The sequence below is a fragment of the Ursus arctos genome, unplaced genomic scaffold, assembly GCF_023065955.2.
Source record: "Ursus arctos isolate Adak ecotype North America unplaced genomic scaffold, UrsArc2.0 scaffold_30, whole genome shotgun sequence".
NCBI lineage: Eukaryota > Metazoa > Chordata > Mammalia > Carnivora > Ursidae > Ursus > Ursus arctos.
In genome coordinates this window covers 30019822-30041807 of record NW_026622986.1, presented here as the reverse complement: position 1 = coordinate 30041807, position 21986 = coordinate 30019822, and the positions used below count along the sequence as shown (strand labels likewise).

General features: G+C 51.9%; 1 protein-coding gene across 1 annotated transcript in view; it reads right to left on the bottom strand.

Moving 5' to 3' along the window:
• Window positions 1-841: 841 nt before the first annotated feature.
• The window catches only part of ITIH5 (inter-alpha-trypsin inhibitor heavy chain 5), a 78834-nt gene continuing 57689 nt past the window's right edge, over window positions 842-21986 (bottom strand). The window contains exons 8-14 of the mRNA XM_026478732.4: window positions 20220-20388; window positions 17291-17600; window positions 14499-15052; window positions 12887-12940; window positions 10726-10842; window positions 9187-9564; window positions 842-8141 (exon numbers count right to left, since the gene is read on the bottom strand). Of these exons, the coding sequence (XP_026334517.1) occupies window positions 7840-8141; window positions 9187-9564; window positions 10726-10842; window positions 12887-12940; window positions 14499-15052; window positions 17291-17600; window positions 20220-20388 (1884 nt within the window). The 3' untranslated portion in view covers window positions 842-7839. The remainder of the gene's footprint in view (window positions 8142-9186; window positions 9565-10725; window positions 10843-12886; window positions 12941-14498; window positions 15053-17290; window positions 17601-20219; window positions 20389-21986) is intronic.

Below are 21986 nucleotides of genomic sequence, written 5' to 3'. Positions count from 1 at the left end.
TCTTCTACACAACTTCTTTTCCTTTAGTGTTTTTATTAAGAATAAATAAGTTCTGGGGGGCGCTTGGGGGGCGCAGTCGGTTAAGCGTCTGACTCTTGGTTTCAGCTCAGGTCGTGATCTCAGGGTCATGAGCTTGAGCCCCGTGTGACATCGGGCTCCCCACTCGGCGTGGAGTCTGCTTCAGACACTTTCTCCCTCTCCCTCAGCCCCTTCCCTGCTCGTGCTCTCTCTCTTTCTAAAATAAATAAATCTTAAAAAAAAAAAAGAATAAGTTCTGGGGGACACTTGGGTGGTGCACTTGGTTAAGCATCCAACACTTGATTTCAACTCAGGTCCTGATCCCAGGGTCCTGGGATAGAGCCCTGCCTCGTGTTGGGCTCCTGGCTCAGCAGGGAGTCTGCTTCTCCCTCTCCCTCTGCCCCACCCCCTACTCAGGGCCATGCTTGTGCTCGCTCTCTCTCTCTAAAATAGATGGATAAATCTTTAAAGAAAAAAAAGGAATACATAAATTCTTACATAAAATACTCCTAGTTTTCCCCTCCCAGCTTCCCCAGTCCTGTAAGACTAGACCCAATGCTGGTGCCCCCTCCCTGACAAGCCGAAAACAGGCCCTTCCTTTTCAAACCTGCATACATTTTATCTGAACCTTTGTGTGGGCACACGTCTGTCTTTTACAGCTAACTCCATGAAATGTTGTTATTTCCAGGGATGCCCTCTATCCCCTCCACATAGCTAGTGCCCACTAAATATTGGTTAAATGAAAGAATAGGTGAATGTGTTAGCTTTGAAACATTTTGTCTTCCGGGAAGGTTGCATGAACAAATAAAGATGTTACGGTCCATCAGTAATACACACAGTTTTATATTTTCATAGCGAGTTCTCAGAGTGCTCGATTTTAGCCTTCTAGGCAGGCTGAAAAGGTAGAAGAGGTTGAAAAAATAAAGAGTTGCCTCCAGATTGCAGAGGAGAACTTTCAGTTTCTAGAATATTCTTGGGCTCCAGCCTTCTTCAAAAGCAAATACACTTTGCTTCTGAGCTGAGCCTTTAGACTTTGAACTGTTTCCACTTTCCCCGTGGAAAGGTCTGTTTTTTCCACAGCATCCATGTGAACGTGCAGACTAGAAGCTGGCTTTCAGCACTCTATGACATTTATAGAGCTGGAAGATTCTAGCAATGTGAGGCAGACTTCTAGACGGAAATTTAACAGGATAAAACAGGCACGTATAACACACATACATTCATTCTGCCCAAACATCGGGACTATTGTCTGTTCTACACTGCCCTTATACACTTCAAATAACATTTATTTTTAAAGAGCATACGAAAATGTATTTATAATGAATTTGGTACTGGTAGTGCAATGAAATTATTTAATTGACATATCAATAAACTTTGCACGTGGGATTTTCATCTTATATAACCAGAAATTTCCAGTGAGGAATCAGGACATTGGGCCTTCTCTTACATAAACACAGCTGTTGTTTTGAGAAAATAATATGATTATCAGAGAATTTTCAGGAAGACTGCTGTGTCAATAAAAATTAATTTTAAATTGGACTCCTATAAATGTATCACACACACACACACACACCCTGAACTTTAGTTGCAACAATCTAAATAGAAAGAACGATTGCTGACTTCTACGTTTCTTCCCAGATCCCAAATACTTACAATAAAAACATAGACACTTTGAAGACAGAAAGTTTGCTTCTATTCCTGAGTTTGAGCTCATGCCAGAAAAACAAGTGTCCCCAGACGAGCAGTCAAGCCCATAAATCTATTTGCAGGGACCATCTAAGCAGAGCCAGATGGGGAAGCACGAAGTGAAGGAGATCCCTAAGGAAGAGCACAGAGAGGACCGAGGGGGAACCTGAGGGTAAGTCCATAGGTTGGTGGGAGGAAAGAAATTCGGCAAAAGAGACTAAGAAAAAAAAATTTTTTTTAATCACACAAAAGAAGCAAAGCGATCCAGAATTCCGAAGAGAGGAAGAGGCCGGCGTGGTCACGCAATAGAGGCTGAAGACCCTAAGGGCTGGATGCGGGCGTCAGGAAAGGCAGCGTGATGTCTGAGATGCACTGGCATGAATGTGGTGAGGACAGAAGCTGAATCTGAATCTAAGAGGTTAAAACAAACAGAACAGAGAGACGTTTCGAATGCCAACCACTGGAACAAGCCTGACGCGGACACGGAAGAGAAAAGACGGAAGCTCAAAGGAACCGGGCTGGGGACGACAGACTCCGAGCAGAGGGGCCTTCCAGAGTGGTGTTTGGAACCAAGAGGGCAGAACCTGGTGGGAAACAGGAGTCTGGAGATTCTAGAAAGAAAGAAAACCACTGAATCCCCTGCCCAGGGAACGCGAGAATGGAGGTGGCTGGTGATGCTTGGAAGGAAGGGGTGTGAAGACAGAGCCACTTTGATTCTAGCCCAAGCAAAGGAGGGAACTCCTTCCACAGTATCCTCTGGAAGCAGGAGCAGTGACGGGGAAGCTGTGGGGTGAAATGGTCCAGAAAGCTGGAGCGGAACAGAGAGGCTGTTGAGGGCAGGTGTGTCTCGGACAAGAGGGACCCGAGTTTGCTCAATGCCCCGGGAGCCCTGGGATCGGGATGGGCCGTGGGGAGCGGTGACTTTCCCTGGGCAGCCTCCGCAGCCGGGAGCGCAGGGCCAGGGACAGAACTGGCCCCCGAATCAGAATCCATCCGGAAAGGGGAAAGAGTGAGAAAGCTGCTGCCATTTGGAAGACACTCCCAGCCGCCTAGCATTAGAGAACGTGCGGGTCTGTGGTTGCCTCTGCACATACTCTTTCTGCTGGTGGTGCAAGGCTCTCCGTGTCTGAACTGGCTTCCCAACCACCTTCCCGCCCTCACAGCTGTGCTTCCGCGCAGCCCACGGCCAAGTTCCCGCACAGCATTTCTGGCGCTCTGTTTCCATCTTTGCATCCATTCTACCTCCTGCTCGAAACTGTCACCTCCTTGGAGGCATGGGCTTTGTTTTCCTCTGACTCCCTGGGTCTGGAACACTGGATCTCAAAATCCACTGGAGTCATCAGATGAATCATTTTGCACTGATTACTTGGAAGTCCAGGAAGTATCTTCATTGGCTGGCAGCAGATAAAGATCCTGGGGTCTCAGTGCAGCCCCTTCGTGTTACAGATGAAGAAGCCAAAGCCCAGAGGGGCTGACTTGACGCCCCGCTGGTTTTCTCTTTCACGTGGCCTTCCAGTGCTTTTGCTCATGCTCCATCCCTGTGCTGGCTCTGACTGGGGGATGCCCCGTTCAGAGTTTAACAGAGCTCGGTGGGGATCTCCACGAGCCCCGGCAGGACCGCTCAGCACCGGAGAGGCAAGGCCACAATCACGGGCTAGAAAGCCTGCTTGAGGAGGGAAGACACTCTAGACGCAAATGGAAGAAGGGGCAGCAAGATGGTGGCGGTCAGGGTGTGCAAATGAGGGACCTGATAAGCAGGTGGCAGAAGTTCTGGGCTGTGGGAGTCCCAGAAGCTAAGGGACAGAGAGGCTTAAGGTGGTTCTTCTGTGTTCGACAGTCACGTAAATCAGGTCAGGAATGGCTATGGTTCATGTGCTGTTCTGTAGCTTGTGTCGTCCTAACGTTATTCTTCCGAGGTCACTCGCTCCTCCGTTTACATACATTTGCACGTCATTCAGGAATTTCTATAAGCAAGCGGTACACTTGGAATCATCCAGCCTTATTCTCTGCAGGCCTAACTCCATTTCCCCTCAAAACAGAAACATACCGACCTGCTGTTTATCTTTAGACATCAATCTCTTTGTTAAAAAAAAAAAAAAGGCTCTTGAATGTGACCTATCTCATACCCTACTTATTAAACGGCCTAAAATAAATATTTAAAGTTACTTCTAAGTCTTTGCTTAGCTATGTTACTTTATTTGCTGTTTATTTTAGCTGGACCACGTTCTCAGGGTTCCAGGAGCCCTTCCGGTTGAATAACAGCACTGTATGCATTCTGGGTAGCTTAACCAAGGGGCCAGAACTCGTATTTTGGACCCAGTGCCTTCGTCAGCTCAGGCTGCTATTCCAAGAACACCATAGATCAGGCGACTTAACGCACGTTTCTTGCTCACAGCGCTGGAGGCTGGAAGTCTGGGATCGGGGAGCCTGAAGATTTGGTGTCCAGTGAGAACCTTCCTCCTCGTTCCCAGACGGCGACTTCTTGCTGTCCTCGCACGGGGGAGAGCAGAGGGATGCTCTCTCCTGCGTCTCCTCCTGGAAGGACACTCATCCCACCAGGGGCCCCACCCTCAGGACCTTGTCGCCTTCCAAAGGCCCCGCCTCCGAATACCATCCCCCTGGGGGTTTAGGCTGCAGCCTAGGAATTTTGGGAGGACGCAAACGTTCATTCCATTCGGTTTAGCCCAGAGATACATGTAAAGACGTGAATCCACCGATGAGGGTACGGGATTCAATGAAAGACTTCCTGGCAGGCCTGAGAGTCGAGGAGGGGTTCTACCCGGCTCCTATCACCCTGCAGCGGGCATGATGGAGCGTCACCGCATGGCCACCGTCCTGGTCCCCCTCCCTCTGGCTGGCAGTGGTAAATCCTCGAAAAGGCAGGAAGAAGATGGTAAAGCAACCAGGGTGGGTGGGCGGAGAACATCCCGTCCATTTTATTTGGGGAATGTGACGCCTTGAATTAAGAAGTCCTTAGAGAGGACCCCCGGTCAGATGTTTCTCTTTTTTTCAGATAAGGGAGGGGATAGGGACCCAGGAAGGGACCTGCTAAGACCCCAGTCGGTCAACTTAGCGGACATGCTTACACCAGCTGTGGTGAGAACACAAGATTTGCCTCCTCTGACTGCAACACAGGGGTCAGTCTCCTCAACCGCTCACTTAGCACCCGCCCCCCCCCCATACACAGGTGCTCAAGGGAGAGAAATGATGACCCACGTGGTGAAATCGCGGTAAAGCTAGCAAAATGAATTCTGGAAGTTCAACCTGGGCCTGTTCTAGCGCCTTTCACTTAATGGGGGAAAAATCACTCAACTGGACTCTGCCTCAGTTTCTCCACCGTAGAAGGGAATTCCTCCTTTCCTCTGCATTTACTTATAAGCAGTTTTTAATTTATTTTTTAAATTTATTTTTTTACAGAGAGAGAGAATGTGTGCACAAGTGGGGGGAAGAGCAGAGGGAGGGGGAGAGAATCTCAAGCAGACACCACACGGAGTGTGGAGCCTGACATGGGGCTTGATCCTATGACCCCGAGATCACGACCTGAGCCGAAGTCGAGAGTCGGATGCTCAACTGACTGAGCCACCCAGGTGCCCTGCATTTAAAGGTGTCCTTTAAAAAAGCTTGCTATCCACAACATACATGACCAACAGAAAATACTGTGTTTTCCAATCAAATTACAAGGTCCTAAGTATAACATGGCTGTGGAGATTTTTGGAGATATCACTGTCTTAGGTTAAAATAGATCATTTAATGGTAAAAAACTTACACAATAAAAAGACACAGACCACGAAGAGGAGGAAAAAGAAAAGTGGGATTTGTCTAAAGTAAAAACATTAAAATAAAAGCTCAACTTTGATACTCAAAAAACATTTTTTCCCCCAGAGGAGGACAATGAGGGGTACCTCGCTGGAATATTCTTCTCTGCTCTGAGAAAGCAGCAGTAACTGGTAATGTGCAATAACAGCCCTCCCTGTGGTCTTTCTTTTCCCTTTCTTTCTTTCCTTCCTTCCTTCCTTCCTTCCTTCCTTCCTTCCTTCCTTCCTTCCTTCCTTTTTTTTTCTTTTAGTAAACTCCATGCTCAACATGGGGCTCGAACTCACAACCCCGAGACCAAGCGTCGCCGCTCTATCTACCGACTGAGCCGGCCGGGCGCCGTTCTCCCCGCAGCCCTAAGGCCTGTGCTGGACTGCGGATCACCTCTGCAGGCGACAGGCGGGCTGGGCCGCGAGGCTCGCGGGACATCTGCCCGGCTGGGGCCAAAGTTATGTCACAGGGAGGTCCCGGGGAGCCTGACAGGACTGGCCCGCCCCGGCGCACACTCCTCTGCTTCCTCTGAGCTCTGAAACACGGGCGCTTCTGCGGCCGTCTGGGCTGCTATCTTCGCACCGCTGGCCTGAAAACGGGCAGCCGAGTCTGGGAAGATGGGAGTCCGAAAACCCAGAGCTGGGCAGGCACGGCCTGCCGGGGGCACAAAGTGGGGAGAGACCGGGTCTCTGAGACAGAACTGCAAACGCCCCCCTCCCCACAACCTCCTGAGGCTGCCTGGTCCAACAGGAACATGTGGATGTCATTTTGCTGCTCAAACGGTCCCACGGGAGGGCAAATATGATAAACAATTTTCTTAGCTCTGATTTCTCTCCAAGGGCTAAGCATGCCTGCACAGCTCATGAAAGCCTGCTCTGGAGTCACTCCCGACTGGAAGAGACCTCCTGTGAAGCCAGCCCAAAAGCTTTTGTTTAATTCAGCCTCACGTTGGAATATTCCATTTCTCTGACCCCGATCTTTCTTCCTCTGCCCTGCGGCTCAAGGGGCGTCTGCGTCCACGTGCGTCCTGACTGTGCCCCTCACCCAGTGAGGACCGGGCTCTGCTGGACCTCGGTGGCCCCGAGAAGACCAAACAGGGCAAAAGCAAGGACTGGGGAGGAGGGCAGGGAAGCCTCGCTTCCCCTGGAGAGGGTGACGGGCTGAGCACAGGGGGTCCGCTATGACAAGGGTGGGGCTCCCTGACCTCCGCAGCCCCGGCCACCGGTTTTAACCTTTCCTCATGGGAGCAGAGGGCTTGTCCAAGTGCTGGAACCAAAGTGCCCCCCTCACGCCGATGCGCTGGCTTCGCCTGTCGGAGGTGTGCAAGGCTTCTCAGCTGTGTGAGCGCACCCGCCTTCTGCTGACAGCGTGCGGGCCGACGCCCGGGAGGGGGCTGAGGACGCGCTCCGAGCCGGCTCTACCTCCCGTCCCCGCGCTGCGAGCGCCTCACCTGTCACCTCCCCGAGGACCGCCAGTCGGTAAGGCCGGAATTATGACAACGGGAGGACGGTGCCAAGTCAAAGGTGGGCCAACTCTCCAACCGAGACAGGCCAGTCAAAAACAGGCACGTGGGGTAGCCCCGTGTATTAGCTTTACTGGAATAAATAGGAGAATACCCATGAGCACAGTCGAGGGGTTTACAAAGCCCATTAGACATCGGTATCTGGAACGCAGATTTTCTATTTTCAACCAGTTTTTTTTTTTTTTAAATGAAAACTCACTTTCAAGGGCAAGAGATCACAGCGGAAGAAAATCCTCTCCTAAGACAAGACTTAATTGGTTACAATGATCAAATCTACGAGCTATTTGCCTGACCCGTGGCCGGGGCCCAAGGAGCGGTCCCCCTGAGGCAGAGGCTGGCCTCACATCTGGAGAAGACAGTAGTTCTAAGAGGAGAGAGTCCTAAGCATTAGCATAAGGCGAAAAGCAGAGTGCCCAAACGCGGCCGTTTCCACAGAGAAAGGGAGCTTAGTGGCAATGTTCCCTCATCAGCTACCTGTGACAGGCTATGAGACAGACAAGCCGGTTGGCACGAGACACAGACTTCTTGCTTTTAAGTATGACCTTTCCCCCTTGGGGCCACCATCTTTCTCTATTGGACGGAGGGAGGGGGAGGCAGGAGGAGGGAGTAGAAGGAAATAACATTTCCGCTTCCGAGTCCTGACTCTTCCCTTCACTCAAGCAGACACCGGGCCTACACGCCACCAGGGGAAGGTCACGGGTGGCAGCCAACTGCCAAGACATGAGGCACGCACAAGCGACAGGAAGCACACGTCGGGGTCCCCGAAGACCACTTCCCTGTCACGCACTTGAGCGTTCAGGCCGCTGGCGTCAGAGTCCCCTGGAGCGTCCCGGGCCAAATGACGTCTCTGAGTCAAAAGGATGGGCTGCCAGGTAATCTTTGTACTCCCCGTCGATCAGTTTGGCTGCGTTGTTCCTGGCAAACCAGCAGTCCACCTGCTCCTCCCCGTTGTAGATTTTCCGCTGTTTCCAGACCACCGGGACTTGGTGTCCTTTCACCTTTAGGACAGTCTCGGACTGCTCACCTGCCTTTGGGAGCAGAGGGTGAGTAGGGTCCTTGCTGAGCCCAGCAGGCTCCTCTGTGAGTTTGGCGTCCTGGTTCAGGAACTGACCTGGGAGGACACAAAAAAGCATCGGGTCTAAGTCAAGTGCAGGCAATCCTGGGTTGAAAGATCTCTTGTCAGTTTAGGCCACTGGTGACCAGCCAGTGCACGGTGTTACCCAGAGGCAGGGGGATGGATGCTGTCAGAGGAGGGGCTTTAACTGACTGCAGTCCTACGCTGGACTCTCCCAGAGGACTCACGCCTGTCCCGTGTCAGGGACAAACGCGTGTTTGCAGGGTGCGGACAGGGCAGTCCTAGGTTGGGTTGCAGTGGCTTCCTCTTCTGGAAGCCCCAGAAGCTGCTGGGGTGCTACCACCGGAAAGCCGTCTAACGACTCGTCTAGACAGATAACCACTGTCTTCTCGTGAGCTGGGAGAGCAGGACAAGCCAGACAAATAGGGAAGGAGGCCTGGCGTCTCCCCTCGCCTCCAGGCCACCGTTGCCCTCCTAGACTATGCATTTGGTGTGTATGGCTGAGGGGTGGAAAGCAGTCGCTTCAGCCCGTTCCTGATTCGCCTCACCAGAATTCTATAGGTCAAGTGAGGGCACTGCTAAGGCCGCACGAATGCCGGCCTGTGTCTGGGCGAGGCACTCATGCTTGGCAGTCGAGCAGGACAGAAACACGTCCAGTTCAAGTGCCAGGAAATCCTGCTTTCTAAACTGGGCCCTGGCAGCAGCTCACCCTTTCCTTGTGGGTCAGGAGCCCACGTGGGCCTGCACGTCGAAAGCCACTGGAGAGGATTGCCTGCAGCTCAGGGCAGGGTGGGGTACTCACGCCCGGGGCTGGGCTGCGGATGCCCCTGTATTGGCATCTTCTTGCCCAGAGTCAGGAGCCAGACCTTGAGAAGATGACTCCCAAAGTCTGTGCTTACTTTCCCAGAAGGCCAGCGAGAATTAGTGTATGCAGCCCCTTCCCTTTCCAGAAAGTCACCAGGGGGCAAGGCATGCACTTCCATGACTGCATTTCTCAATCAAGCCAAACACCCCGGCAACATCAGCCTCGCTTCCAGAAACTGGATGCTGTGCTCCGAACGGTGTGAGAGCGGCTGCCTACCTAACAGTCCGTGGCAGTTGCCGGAGAGGCCTTCGCTGTGGGAGATGTAGAAGCCCAGGTGGTCTCGCTGGTAGGGGGCTGGCCTTTTGTACAGGTGAACGAGGATGACGAAGGCAATGGTGCTCTGGATGGTGACGGTGACGTTGGCATTGGCGGACACAGACACCTCCAGCCCCCGACTCCCCACCACCGTGCTCTGGTTGCAGGGGAGGACCAGCCTGTCCCCACCGTCCAAGATGACTCTGCTGGGTGTGATCTCCAGATAGGACCTCTCGGGCTTGTTGACGAGGATGGTGATGGTGCGGAAGTACGTGCGCTGCTTCTTGTGGCCACCTGGGGGAGCCGGGGCCCCAATCAGCTCCCCGTTCACCGTCACGCCTGCAGGGCAGCGTGGAAGAGGACAGCGGTTAGGCACCACCCCACCTTCACGCTCCAGGCATCTAATACAGCTTCCTTCCTCCTCTGGCCTCACGGCCGTATCTCTAGCACCATGAAGTCTGACTCGCGGGTAGGGGCCATCATTCCTGCTGAATGAGTGAGGGCACGCGTGCGTGGAGGTGGGAGAGAAGCCGTCCCCATGCTGTCAATATGCTGGAGCAGGGGAAGCCAGACGTAGGCTTGCCTTCCCTGGGGCAACGGGAAGGGGGGAAGGAGAGATCCCAGCATGAGCAGAGGCCACGTGCTGCAGCCTCGAGGCTCCAGGCATCTCTGGCTCTTTCCGCGCTGATCACACAAACCCCAGGAACAGGCCCTAGGAAGGTGGATGCCTCCAGGGAGGGGTACAGTGAGGCCCCCATCTCCCTGCCGAGTGTGAGTTAGGGCAAGCTGTGATTTAGCTCAAAGGCTACGAAGCCTTGCAAGAGAACAAGGTGGGAAAGGAGCCCCGGGATCACACATGACGTAATTACATCACGCGTGTCACCTGGCCGTGGGAGGCTGGTCACCTAGCCTTCAAGAAATGCACCCTCTCGGAACCGAGAACTGCCACGTGGCCATCCCTCAGGCACCGTTACCTGCGTGTGGCTCGAGAGCTCCTTCACCCAGCCCCTCACAGACTGAAGATCGGAGCCCTGCTCACCTCCGTGTTCAGTGCACACAGAGCTGGGGGCTTAACACCCGCCTCGCGGAGGAAGCGAGAGAGATGGCTTCAGGACTCAGCCTTCCCACGTTAGCTTGGGAATGGACAGGCATGGTAGCAGATCCTCAATCTCTATAGACCTGTGCCTTTATAAAATGGCGTCCTGTCCATTACTGAGTTTGGTCTTCACAACAGCCCGGGGAGGCTGGCAGAGCAAGTGCCACTGTCTCCAGGTTACAAGGGAGATGCGTGCCCAGGCTAAAATCAGAGCAGGGCTTCCAACGTCTGTCTTCTTGACTCCAAGCCCCACGCACAGTGGACAGTCGACTGCCTTTAATGAGGCACCAACAATCCTCAGGGAGTGTCTGTGAGGTGCCCCCTTATCTACGTGGACGTCCGTCTCAAGATCAGAGGGGGCGGTCCCACCTACCTTACCCTTGCCCAGACGTCACAGAACGTACCAGAGTCCGCGTGATCCGAGACCAGCCTCAGGATGTCCCCCGGCTGCCCATCAATGTTGAAGCAGACGGTGAGCTTGTTCAGGGGGAAATCCACGACAAAATGGGGATCTCCATCCACTGCCAGACCGGGAAGAACCAGGAGAGAGCAAGAGAGACAAGACATTTACCGGGTGCCTTCCGTGTGGACATTCCCCTTTCTCCTGGCTCATGCGTTAGTTTAACCTGTCACCGATCCCCGACGTCGGAGCGAGGGAGGCGCCTGGGGGTGAAGGGACACACCAGTGTTACGCGGTCAGTGTGTGAGGTGCGTCTGTGAACTTGGGTCCCCTACGTCCAGACGTGATGCTCCTTCCACCACACTTCAGTCACAGGAAATCATTTTCCTGTCTCCTCTGACCACCCAAGGGAAGAGACGTGGGTGTGAACCCTCGCTTTCCTGTGACCGGAGCACCACAGCACTGGAGACATGGCACCAGATGTCCACAGTCCTGCGTGACAGTGGCCAGCTGAGGGCGGTGACCACGTGGGGTACAGAGTCACTGGGGGTTAGGAAGGACAGTCAGCAATGGCCACGGAAATCCTGCCTCTGGGGCACGTGGACTTAAATGCTCTCAAAGTTTTGTCCGCAGATAAGACCACAGAGGTTGGGGGCACCTGGTGGCTCCGTCGGTTAAGCGTCTGCCTTTGGCTCAGGTCATGATCCTGGGATGCTGGAATCCAGCCCCACATTGGGCTCCCTACTCAGTGGGGAATCTCCTTCTCCCTCTCCCTCTGCTGTTCCCCCTGCTTGTGCTCTCTCTCCCTCTTTCAAATAAACAAACTCTTAAAAAAAAAAAAGAGGCCACAGTGTTGTTGGCCCCTGTTGCTTGCGCGTTCTCCTCACTCTTGCCTCTGGTCAACCTGAGCAGCCTCGCCTCTTATTGTACAGACGAAATAATTCCTGACTATCTACGTCATTTCTCTCCCCTCACAAGACTGGAGAGTTCGTTTCTTTCTAATTTTCATGCCAAACACAAGGTGTTTCTGAATGTCTCTCTACATTACGTGCACACATGCACATACACGCACTTGGATATGGTCAGTCTTTTCAAGTTGCAAGCAAATTAATGTCCTCACTGTAACTGCTAAAACAAAACAAAACAAAACAAAAAAACAACCACTTTCTGTCCCCAGCATGACTCAGAAAGGCCCAGGAAAGACTCTGGGTGATCTCACCGTGATGGGCTGCCAGTACCCTATGGCATATAAAGAAATACGAGGTACTGGTCTTTTGTAGATGAGGAAAAAATAAATAAAAGATACCCATAGGAGACAAAGGTCCTGGTCCATATTTCTGGTGCTCTTTAGGTATGAATAGAACTATGTGACTGGTCTTCGAGAGTTTCTTGTGCTCATACCGCATCATTTTTACTCAAATCATCCAAATCCTTTTACCAGGGAAGATATTGCTTGTTTCAAAAAGGAGAGATGTCTGAAAGTCATTACCCCACGTGGCATCCAAGAGGAAAGTTTCTCGCATTCCACAAAGTGTGGATGTGTGTGTTCAAAAGAGCTGTACTCTCCCCATCGGAGACCACGTGCGTGTTGTCTGCACGGCTAATCTCTAGAACGTTCCTGGCACGTCGAACGCATCAGCAAGGCAAAAACAGACTTACAAAGGAAGACGTGTACATTTCAGGACTAAAACCCTGCCCTTGTGCTGCTGGTCCATCTGGATGCTTATCATAATCCCAGGAAGCCGGCCAAAGGAAATTTTATGGTATTTTTATTTGTCTTTCCCTTCTAAAGCCAAAGATTAAAATAATAGTGATAATAATAAACTCTGCACATCACAGATATTCGTACCACCGGGAGCTGGAAGCACGTGCATGTCATGTCTCTGAAACAAGTAATGTTTAAACTGAGCCATGATGCAAATGGGCCTCTGCTGTCCGTCTGTCCTGCTATCAGGCCTGCCAGGCTCCTTGGGGCGAGAGCCATGGTGTTTACGGCCACCCTGGTTCTCCGAACCGCCTCCCGCTGCTGCCTTTTGCTGAACGACTATGGGTCCTCGTGCCTCGTTCCAGGAGCTGGTATTTTAACTGGTGTCAGGGAACTCCGGGCCGTCTACCTGGAAACATCTCAGGCCTCAAGTCACACACAACCACATTCTTTTCTTTACCTGAGGTTTTGGAGACTTTAATTCTTGGGCTGTATGGTTTCTTGAGAGCAGGTCCTAGAAAGAAGAGAACCCCCATTGTTATTAAGGAGGATGAGGTGAGAGGCACAGACAAGAGGTTTGGGGTGAGTAAAAATATAGCTTTCAAATGCATTTGTGGTCATTTAAAAACATCACCTGTCTTAAAGGAGCTTGGCCTCCCAACACACACGTGAAGGCATATCATGTGAAGACTTAGTTACTTTACTCTTTTATAAATTAGATCGTATTCTTCCTAAGATTTCTGCATGTATAATAGGGGAAAACATTCTATTGTACCTATAGTTATGGAGTGGGGGGAGGGGAGAGTTGTTTAATGGGTACGGAGTTTCAGGTTTGCAAGATGAAAAAAGTTCTGGAGACCTGTGAAGATACCTCACACTACCGAGCTATACACTTAAAAATGGTTAAGATGGTAAATTTTATGTTATTTTTTTACAATTTAAAAAATACAAAAATGCAAAAAAAAAGACAGTTACAATCCAGATATAGTTACAATCCGCACCTCTCAATAAATGTCTAGTTCTACACCCCTTGACACAGAGGGATCTAACATTTGCAGAACGCTGGTTTTGTACCAAAGATGTGACACATCTAATCCTTGCAGTGGCCCTTCAGGGAAATCGTTAGTATCTGCACTTTATAGGCCAGGGAATGGAAGCCCAGAGAGGTTCAGACACCTGCCCCAAGCCACACAGTGGAAACAGCTGTGTCTGGATCCTACCCTTTCGCTCTACCTCGCCCAGGTGCGTCTCAGACTTTAGATCTTGAGGAATAACTGAGACAGCATTTGCAGGCTCTGAGCTCCTGTCCGTTCCCTCTCTTTTAGGAGATGTGAACTTGGCAGGAATTTAATAAACATGTTACATGTAAAAAACATGCTGTTTCCCACAAGCTGTTATAACTGAGATTATAATGCTCTGCTTTGGGGGAACTATTTTCCTCTCCTTTTCCTCTGCTTGTTGCTACTGATTTCCCCCAACAAAATGGCATGAACCTGGAAATGACCGTTTCTGCTTAGAGTCTAGTGATAAGCATGTAAAGGATGAATTCTCCCGAGAATCCCCAAGTCCGTTCCTCACATGTTGTCAGGACGATAAAAACCAGGCAGCGGCAGGAAGGTTTTCGCGCCTTCCACAAAGCAGGTGTGCGTGGGAAGGAGGTCGGGTGCCCCCCCTTGGGCGCAGCGTGTTTCCTGTGGGCTCATCTCTAGATGCCCACGGCTTCGGGCCCCTGCCGTCCAGCAGGTAAAGCAGCATGGCTCTGAGGTGCTCACAGAGGCAGGACAACGCTTAAACACGAGTACCATTCGTTTGTTCATCCTGGTGCCTCCAACATTGCCCCCTGCGGGGGGGGCACCCGATACCGATGATTTATCGCTAGACTGACTTTACCTGGCAACATTTCTGAGACAAATGCCACGTTTCCAAATTTCTCTACAGATCCAGCCTTTGCAACTGCATAAACCCGACGGCGTAGCACACCCTCTGACGCCAGGGCGCGACACGGTCTCCCGCAGTAAGGGACAGCCGCGGGGGGAGGGGGGGGAGCGCGGGGGCTCCGCGCACCTGCTCACCTGGCTGCGGGCTGGCGCCCCGCAGGCTCTGCATCACGGTCTCAGGGCCCACGGCGGCCGACACGCCCTGCGCCTCCTCCAGCTTCTCCGGCTGCCCCGCCGACCGCAGGTGCATGGCCGTGAGCGGGGTGAGGAAGCGGTAGGCCAGGGCCAGGGCCTGTGCCTTCTGCCGCAGGCGCTCCCGGTCCTGCTCGTCGCGGCTGTGCCGCCAGGAGCTCAGCAGCTCCTTCACCGTCAGGTAGCTCCACAGCCGCTCCACGTGGTTGCGCGGCTCGGCGCCGGCCTGGGGCCTGGCGCTTCCCGTCTCGCCGTGCCCCGCCCTCTGCGGCTCCACCGGCACGTCCGTCTTCAGGATGACGAATTTCTTGCTGTTGCTGGCCGTGACCTCCACGTGCAGCTGTCCCACCTTGCGGTCGGCCAGCTTCCCCGCGATGACGATCTCCGAGCCGTTGAAGTAGTTGGGAAACAGGGTCCTGGTGGTCTGCTCCACCACGGCCGGCGGATAATCGACGCGGATGTCGGAGAGGAGGGGGGTCCTGATCTCATCGTAGAACCTGCAGTGGAAGGACAGAGAGACAGAGTCGGGCCCAGCCCTGGCTGCCGACAGGACAGGTCCTACCTGCCAGGGGACCCACCGGTCTTGGAGGCCCTCAAGTCCAGCACTACCCGGCAGGACACTTCCGCTATGGAGCCGGGCAGCAGCGGCTTGAACACCAGTGGTGACAGAGAACTCACTACCCCACTGGCTTCTCGCCTCCTTTCAGGCCCCTGGAGTAGATCGCACCTTCTTTCCTGCAGTTTCACCCACTGATCTCTGTTCTCCTTCTGGAGCAACACCAGCGTTTAACCATCTGGCAAACACTGCTGTGTGCTCCTAGAAATCTTTTTGTGTCTCATCGATCCCCGCCAACTCCGTTTCCTAAACTATTCATATGATACTAACTCAAGCACCCCGAGCTGAGGGGCCGCTCCGTAACTTTCCTCTGCACATACCTATGTTTCTCAGAGGGTCCCTTAAAACACATTTCTTAGAACCAAACACATATTCCAGGTGCCCTTTAACTAGCCCATGAGCCTTGAGAAATCTCATCTTGACTCTGATACTAAGCTTGTGTGTAATGCCTATTTGCCGGCTTTAGCTTCTCTACTGGTTGTTACGAGGTTGCTTTTTGCTGAGTCAGGGGACCATCAAAACCCCCCTTCCAAAGATGTAGACGATAGCACAGGCTGTGGAAGCCAGCTCAGTCACTTCCTTGCTGTGTGTCTTGGGACATGTGACATGACCTCTCTGAACTCCGGTTTCTTCCTCTATGAAGTTGGAATGTTGAGTAGCTGCTTTGGTAGACTACGAGCTGTCCCCTCAAGCTCACTCTCCCCTTCTTTCCTAACTGAGTTCTACCCATCCAGCGATCAACTACATTTCTTTGCCTCTACTCTGGCCAAACATGGCCATGTTCTCACCAACAGACTCTGAGTAGAAGTGGTATGCACAACTTCTGCAATGCTTGCTTGAGATAAAATAGCTTCTTACTCTGGTTTTCTTTTCTTTCTCCCTCTTTGGGGCTAGAATATACAAATGACAGTGACCAGATTTCAACATTGCAGCTAAGGACGACACCCGAGGGGTGCAGAGCAACCAAAGGGAAAGAACGGGAGTCTCTGAGCGACTTCGTGGAGCAGAATCTAGCGTGTCCGGACATTACAGGCGAGGGTCGTCTGCACGGCAGCTTTACTTGGACCCTGCTACACCTGCCCCTAGGCTTTCTGTGAAGCTCGCCTGAGACAACAGGTGTAGGAGAGCCTGGCGCATCATCAGTTCTCGAAAAATGTTGGGTATTGGTGGTTTTGGTAATATGACAGTGCAGTTGGTTTGCTTCAATGTCATTGCTTTTGCTTTTGAGCGCGTTATTAAATCTTAATGTACAATGCCCTAGGTTCTCCCCCTTTGAATACAGTTTTGAATAACTGTGAAAATGTGGGAAGCAAATCTGTCTTATTATTTACATCTTTGAAACCTAGGGGTGGGGGGGGGGATGGTGGCTAGCCTCATACTAAGGATCCACTTTTACTGCCCATGTCAGAGACCTCTAATTAGGTTTATCACTAATGAATAGTCTTGAATACGGCTATTCAACAGCTGCAAATCTGCCCAAACCTCACTCTTCCTTTGAAGCGTCTACCATATATGCTGTCAAGAAGATCCGCGCACATCATGTGGAACGGAGAGTCAGCGCTTCCTCGAATCAACAGCGAAGTCATACCCTGTGTTTGGCAACGTGACAGCTGTGGGAAGGCTCCAAACGGAGTGAGAAAACCTAAGATCCAGTTTCTTCTCCACCTCAAAACAGTAAGAGAATCAGCAGCCAGTTTTAACCAGCACACAAAATGGAGACAGCACTATGTCTCCTACGTATGCCTCAGGGGGAATGAAAGCAAACACACTAGACAGTGTACCAGAGAATAGACTAGAAGTGTCCAGAAGACAATTACAACCGTAAGAGCTAACTGAACACCTAACATGCAACAGCCATCCTGCCAGTACTTTACACCGGTTTCCTCATTTGATTCTGTCGACCGACCGTACTCCTCATTTTACAGATGAGGGAACTGAGCAAGACTGGCTTCAGTCTTGCCTAAAGTCATGAAGCAGGGCCTAGAATCTGAAGGCGGATCGACCCGGGTTAAACTCTCCGTAGGACGTCTCCCAGCAGGTAGTGAGTTAGGACCCCACAACCCTCCGCCCCCTTCTGAGAGCCCGAGTCTCCCTGTCTGGAGAAGACGGACGTACGGACCCGATGAGCTGCGCGCCCGCGTCGTCCTCCTCCAGAACTCGCCGTGTGAGACCGCAGTTCTCCAGCGACAGTTTCTCCAGCAGCATGAAGTCCACGTCGTTCCCGATGCCGATGGTGAAGATGCAGATTTGGCCTCGGGCGGCCTCCTTGGTGTTGTTGAGAATCTTGAGGGTGTGGGTCTCCCCGACGGTGGGTTTCCCATCGGTCAGGAAGATGATGAGGGACACGCTGCGGTCCTCGATGTCGTTGTGGGCCACATAGTCGTTGAGCAGCTTGATGGCCCTCTGCAGGGCCCCGTTGATGTCTGTGCCTGGGGAACACCGAAATGTGCCAGCTCAAGCCTGTGTGCCTGCCTCGTTCACCCGGGCGCGCGGCCACCACTGCTCGAGCAGTAGCAGGAGGACGTGCGTGGGGAAAGAAGTCGCCTGCACCACTGGGGTGACGCCAGCCTATCTAGACACTTGGCACGGGTTTGCTAAATGAATGGGAATGGCCCGGAATTATCCCACTGGATGCCCCTTCTCCCGAAAGCATCTGACGGCGCCTTGGCTTGGAAGTCTTCAATGCCTTAGCGTCAATGGCTCCTACTCCTTTCCTGGGACTGGCTTTGCAAAGTGCAGGAGGGAGTTAGGTACAGGAATCTGGAGGGAGGGCAGGTCCCGGAGGGAAAGAAAGGGCACTCACTGCAGGTACACACTTAAGTACGTTTAGTAAATTTATAAAGCTGTATACTCATCACCACAATCCATCACCCCATCTGGAGTGATTTTTATCTACCCGCAAAGTGTGTGAGTGGACCAGGTAATTTCTCCCCATTGTTTCACATTCTCCAGAATTTCTGGCTATAAATAAATAAATAAATAAATAAATAAATAAACATGTCTAGGTCTGTGCAAACACACTGATAATTCTGAGATGCACACAGAGTCTGAACGTAAGGGAAAGTTACAGCCCAAACAGTTTTTAACATTTCTTTGGGCTCATTAACTTGCCTTTCTGGATGCCTGGCCTAGTTTCACCTGACCTCTGGATGCATGAGCCTGGACAAAAAGGCAGGTGTTTATTTTCCCTTTAATTGAGAACTTGGCAATGGTGCCAGATCTTTTATTCCATTTTAAGGCCAAGGAGAGTGCAGGCAAAGGGGCAGACTTAGCTTTCCTGGTACCAGGCACCAAGGCACAGCAGGGCCTGGAATCAAACCTACGTGAAGCCAGGGCATGTCCTGCACTCTTAAGAACAGGGAGGCGCCCTCCACAGGGAGACCCCCTAGAGCTGCCCAGCCATCCCGCAGAGAGACCACCCAGGTCAACAGAGGACCTAAGGGCACCAGCAAGAGGGACTGCTTGGGTGAAAATGGCCATGTCTGACACTGAAAGAGTTCTTCCCATGTACTGGCCACTGTTAAGCACTTCAGATATTTTAACTGATTTCATCCTCATCACAACCCCATTCTTGTCCACATGTGAGATGAGTAAACTCGGGTACAGACACACTCAGTGGCCTGTAGATGGTGGGGCTGCTTCAGGTCCAGACAGTCTGACTTCAGACCCTATGCTCCCAACCCTGCCGTTCCGCTTCTCTGAGAGGAACAGACTGACTTTCCATTCACCTGTAGAGTTTGGGGTGATGAGATGCTGAGAAAAAATAAAGGAAACTAATAAGATGTAAGGTGTGGATTCCAAAAGAACATAATACACATCAGCTGTTTCTTAAAGCCCTAACCCCACACCCTGTGCCAACACACACACACACACACACACACATCGTTCTAACAGTGAGTAGTGCCGTTGAAATACATTCAACATAACAAATACTCACTGAGCACGAGCTGTACATGTCAGGACCTGTGCTGGGAACCAGGGGCCACACAAAGATGAGGAAGAGTTTCCTCCCTCAAGGACCTGACTGTCTTGTCAACTTCCTTCCATATTATTAAACCCAATCTTTTATCTCTCTCATCAACCGATTAATCAGTCCCTAGGCCACACTGCTGTGGAGACAGGTAGGAAGTCCCAGGGCACGTCAGAGTTCCATCCAAGCAAGATCAAGTTCTAAATGAATTTTGCAGAGAAAGTAATACATAGATGAAAGATGAAAAATGCCAGAAGACAACTGAACTGGATGTTTTATATGTTCCCCAATAACCAAATTAGGATTAACTGAGACAATAACCCCAGGAGTCTCTGTAAAGGCCCTTGTAGAAAGGGCGGAGGGAGTCTGGAGGAGCTTCCATAAACACTCCAGCCCTGAGCACCTGTCACGGGTCCACGGTACTGGAGACAGAGACAGCAGCGAGCAGAAGCCCCGCAGTGTGCACTGAGGAACCTGCCTCCAGCACAGCTGGGCAGCATCCTGTCCTGATTGTCTCCTCTCCCTGGAATCCTGGAGGGCCTTTTCCAACCCCCACACTCTTCCCCGGGCACCACACCCAAGCCAAGGGTGCAAAGACTCGGAGCCCATCACACTTGCCACGCACAGCATCTCCCTGGCTGCCTGGTGTGCACGCTCCGCTCGCCGGCGCGGCCCTGCCAAGAGGCTAGTAGTTCAGCCGCACCGTCCCACCTGCTGTCTCCCAAGGCGCTAACTTTCGAGCACAGAAAACGTCGAACCATCTTTGGCTTTGATTCCTCACCCAAGAGCCATTTTCATAAACAGTTTCATTGTTTGGATCCAAGAGATAAACCAGGAAAGGCTTCGAAACCTATCAAGTATTTTCCCCCCTAACTTACTTGACCATCAGTTCGGGGCCTGGAAGACGAGACTTTCCAGACTTGGTGTTCAGAGAAACATAAGCTTCTGGGAAAGCTCTCGCCTTTATCTCCTTTCCTGTGATCGGCTTCAGCTTTCAAATCCTCGTCTCCTGGCAGAAAATTAGCTACTCGCTTATTATCACGTCAAAGGCCACAAGAAAACAAGGTTTCGTATTTACCTCCGGTGGGCGACATGTGATGAATATAGATTTTGCCGTCTCTCACGTTGTCGGGAGTCACCGACACCAGATGGTCCTTCCACACTTTGATGCGGTTGGAAAATCCGATGATACTGAAATGATCCTGGGGTCGGAGGTCGTGGAGAATCGTGAACAGGGCATCCTTGGTCTAAACCAACACAGAAGCAAAACCGATCACAGCTGATCACCTTCGTCCTCGCGTTCCCTGGCTTGGAAACTGCTCGCTGGGAACAATGCTGGGGTTACTATTAAGTGCCTGAGATATAAAGGGACTTGGATAAATGTCCAGGGAGCTCTGTCACCTGGCTGGAAAAACACTGGCGTGACCATGTTACAATCACGAATGGGGGTTAACAGCTGAAGTGTCACAGGCTGCTCCAAGTCATGCTGTCTCAGGCCTCCGTACCGTCACGGTGGCGATGGAAGTTTCTTTTCCTCTGCCTGACGCCCATTTGTCACCTGACAAGCTCCTAGACACTCTTCAAAACCCAGCTGATGCGCTATATCCTGCATCGGAAACACTTCCTAACTCCTCCAAAGAGAGCTGCTCCCCTTTCCTCTAGGCGAGCACTGCCCTCAAAATGCTCGTGTTATAAAGGGCACGACGGCCCAGTCGTGATTATTTGCTTTTTATCTTTGTCCCTGACCATACTGCAAGCTCTTGGTAGTCAGCTTCCGTTCATCTTCATATCGCCCCGTGCGCAGGACAGTTCCCGACACACGGGGGGCGGAGGCGAAGTTTAGTGAATGAATGCACGATACACATTTTACAAATTGTAAGACTAAAGGTATAAATAATAAACACACTAAGAATGTAAAAGAGAACGAAAACACGGGGCAGGGGGGCTGCAGCAGTATGAGAAGACTTCAGAGGAAGCAGGAATAGGAGGGTAAAAGGAACCAGATAGCTTGAAAGACTAGGAAGGGCATTCTGGAAAGCAGTGAAGACAAGTGAGTTGAATGAGTAAATGAGAGAGAGAGAGAGGGAGGGAAGGAGAGAAGGAAAGGGAGAGAGAGGTGTGTGGAATGCCAAATCCTTCAGAATACAAAGGAAGTCAGAGAGACACCCGCCCCCACCCTTGAGAACCACGGAAAGATAATCCTGAGAAGGATGATGTGTAGGAAACATAGAACTGACTGCTAGATCGCGTTGGAGTAAAAATAAATCAGATAATTACAATAAACAGATGTGGGTGGAGTGCGCTAAGTGTTGACGCGGCATTAGCCAGGAAGCTGGCAGGACTTCGACTCCTCACCCTTCCTTCCACTCGCGGCCGACACAAGCCCTGCGTGAGCCTCGGACGGGCCGGGCACCGCTCCCAGCCCCGCAGTCTAGACCTCCGGGAGGCCTGAAGGTCGGCAGCTGTGAGGGGACAGGACAAGAGCTAGCAGCCGTTGTCCGAGACAACAGCGCTGGGAGCCTAAGTCCACGGCAGGCCCTTGGAAATGCTCGCGCTGCTGTCTGCGGGCGCTCGGAGCTGGCCAGGCACTGGGCCGAGGGGTTGGACAAGGGGAAGCTTGTCGCAAGACTGGGGTCTGTTTAGGGGCTGGCATCCTCAGGGATCCTTAAATAGTGTGCTAACGACCTCGAGAGGGGCCCGCCTGGCTCCTCTGCTGCTATTTTCCTCCCACTGTGATGGATGTTCTGCTCTAGGAATAGTTGTCCCAGCCTCTCCGCCCTCCTCCCCTTCGCTCGGCAACTACAGGTTTCTTAGGACCTTGTAAGGCCACAGCTGCAGCGTATCC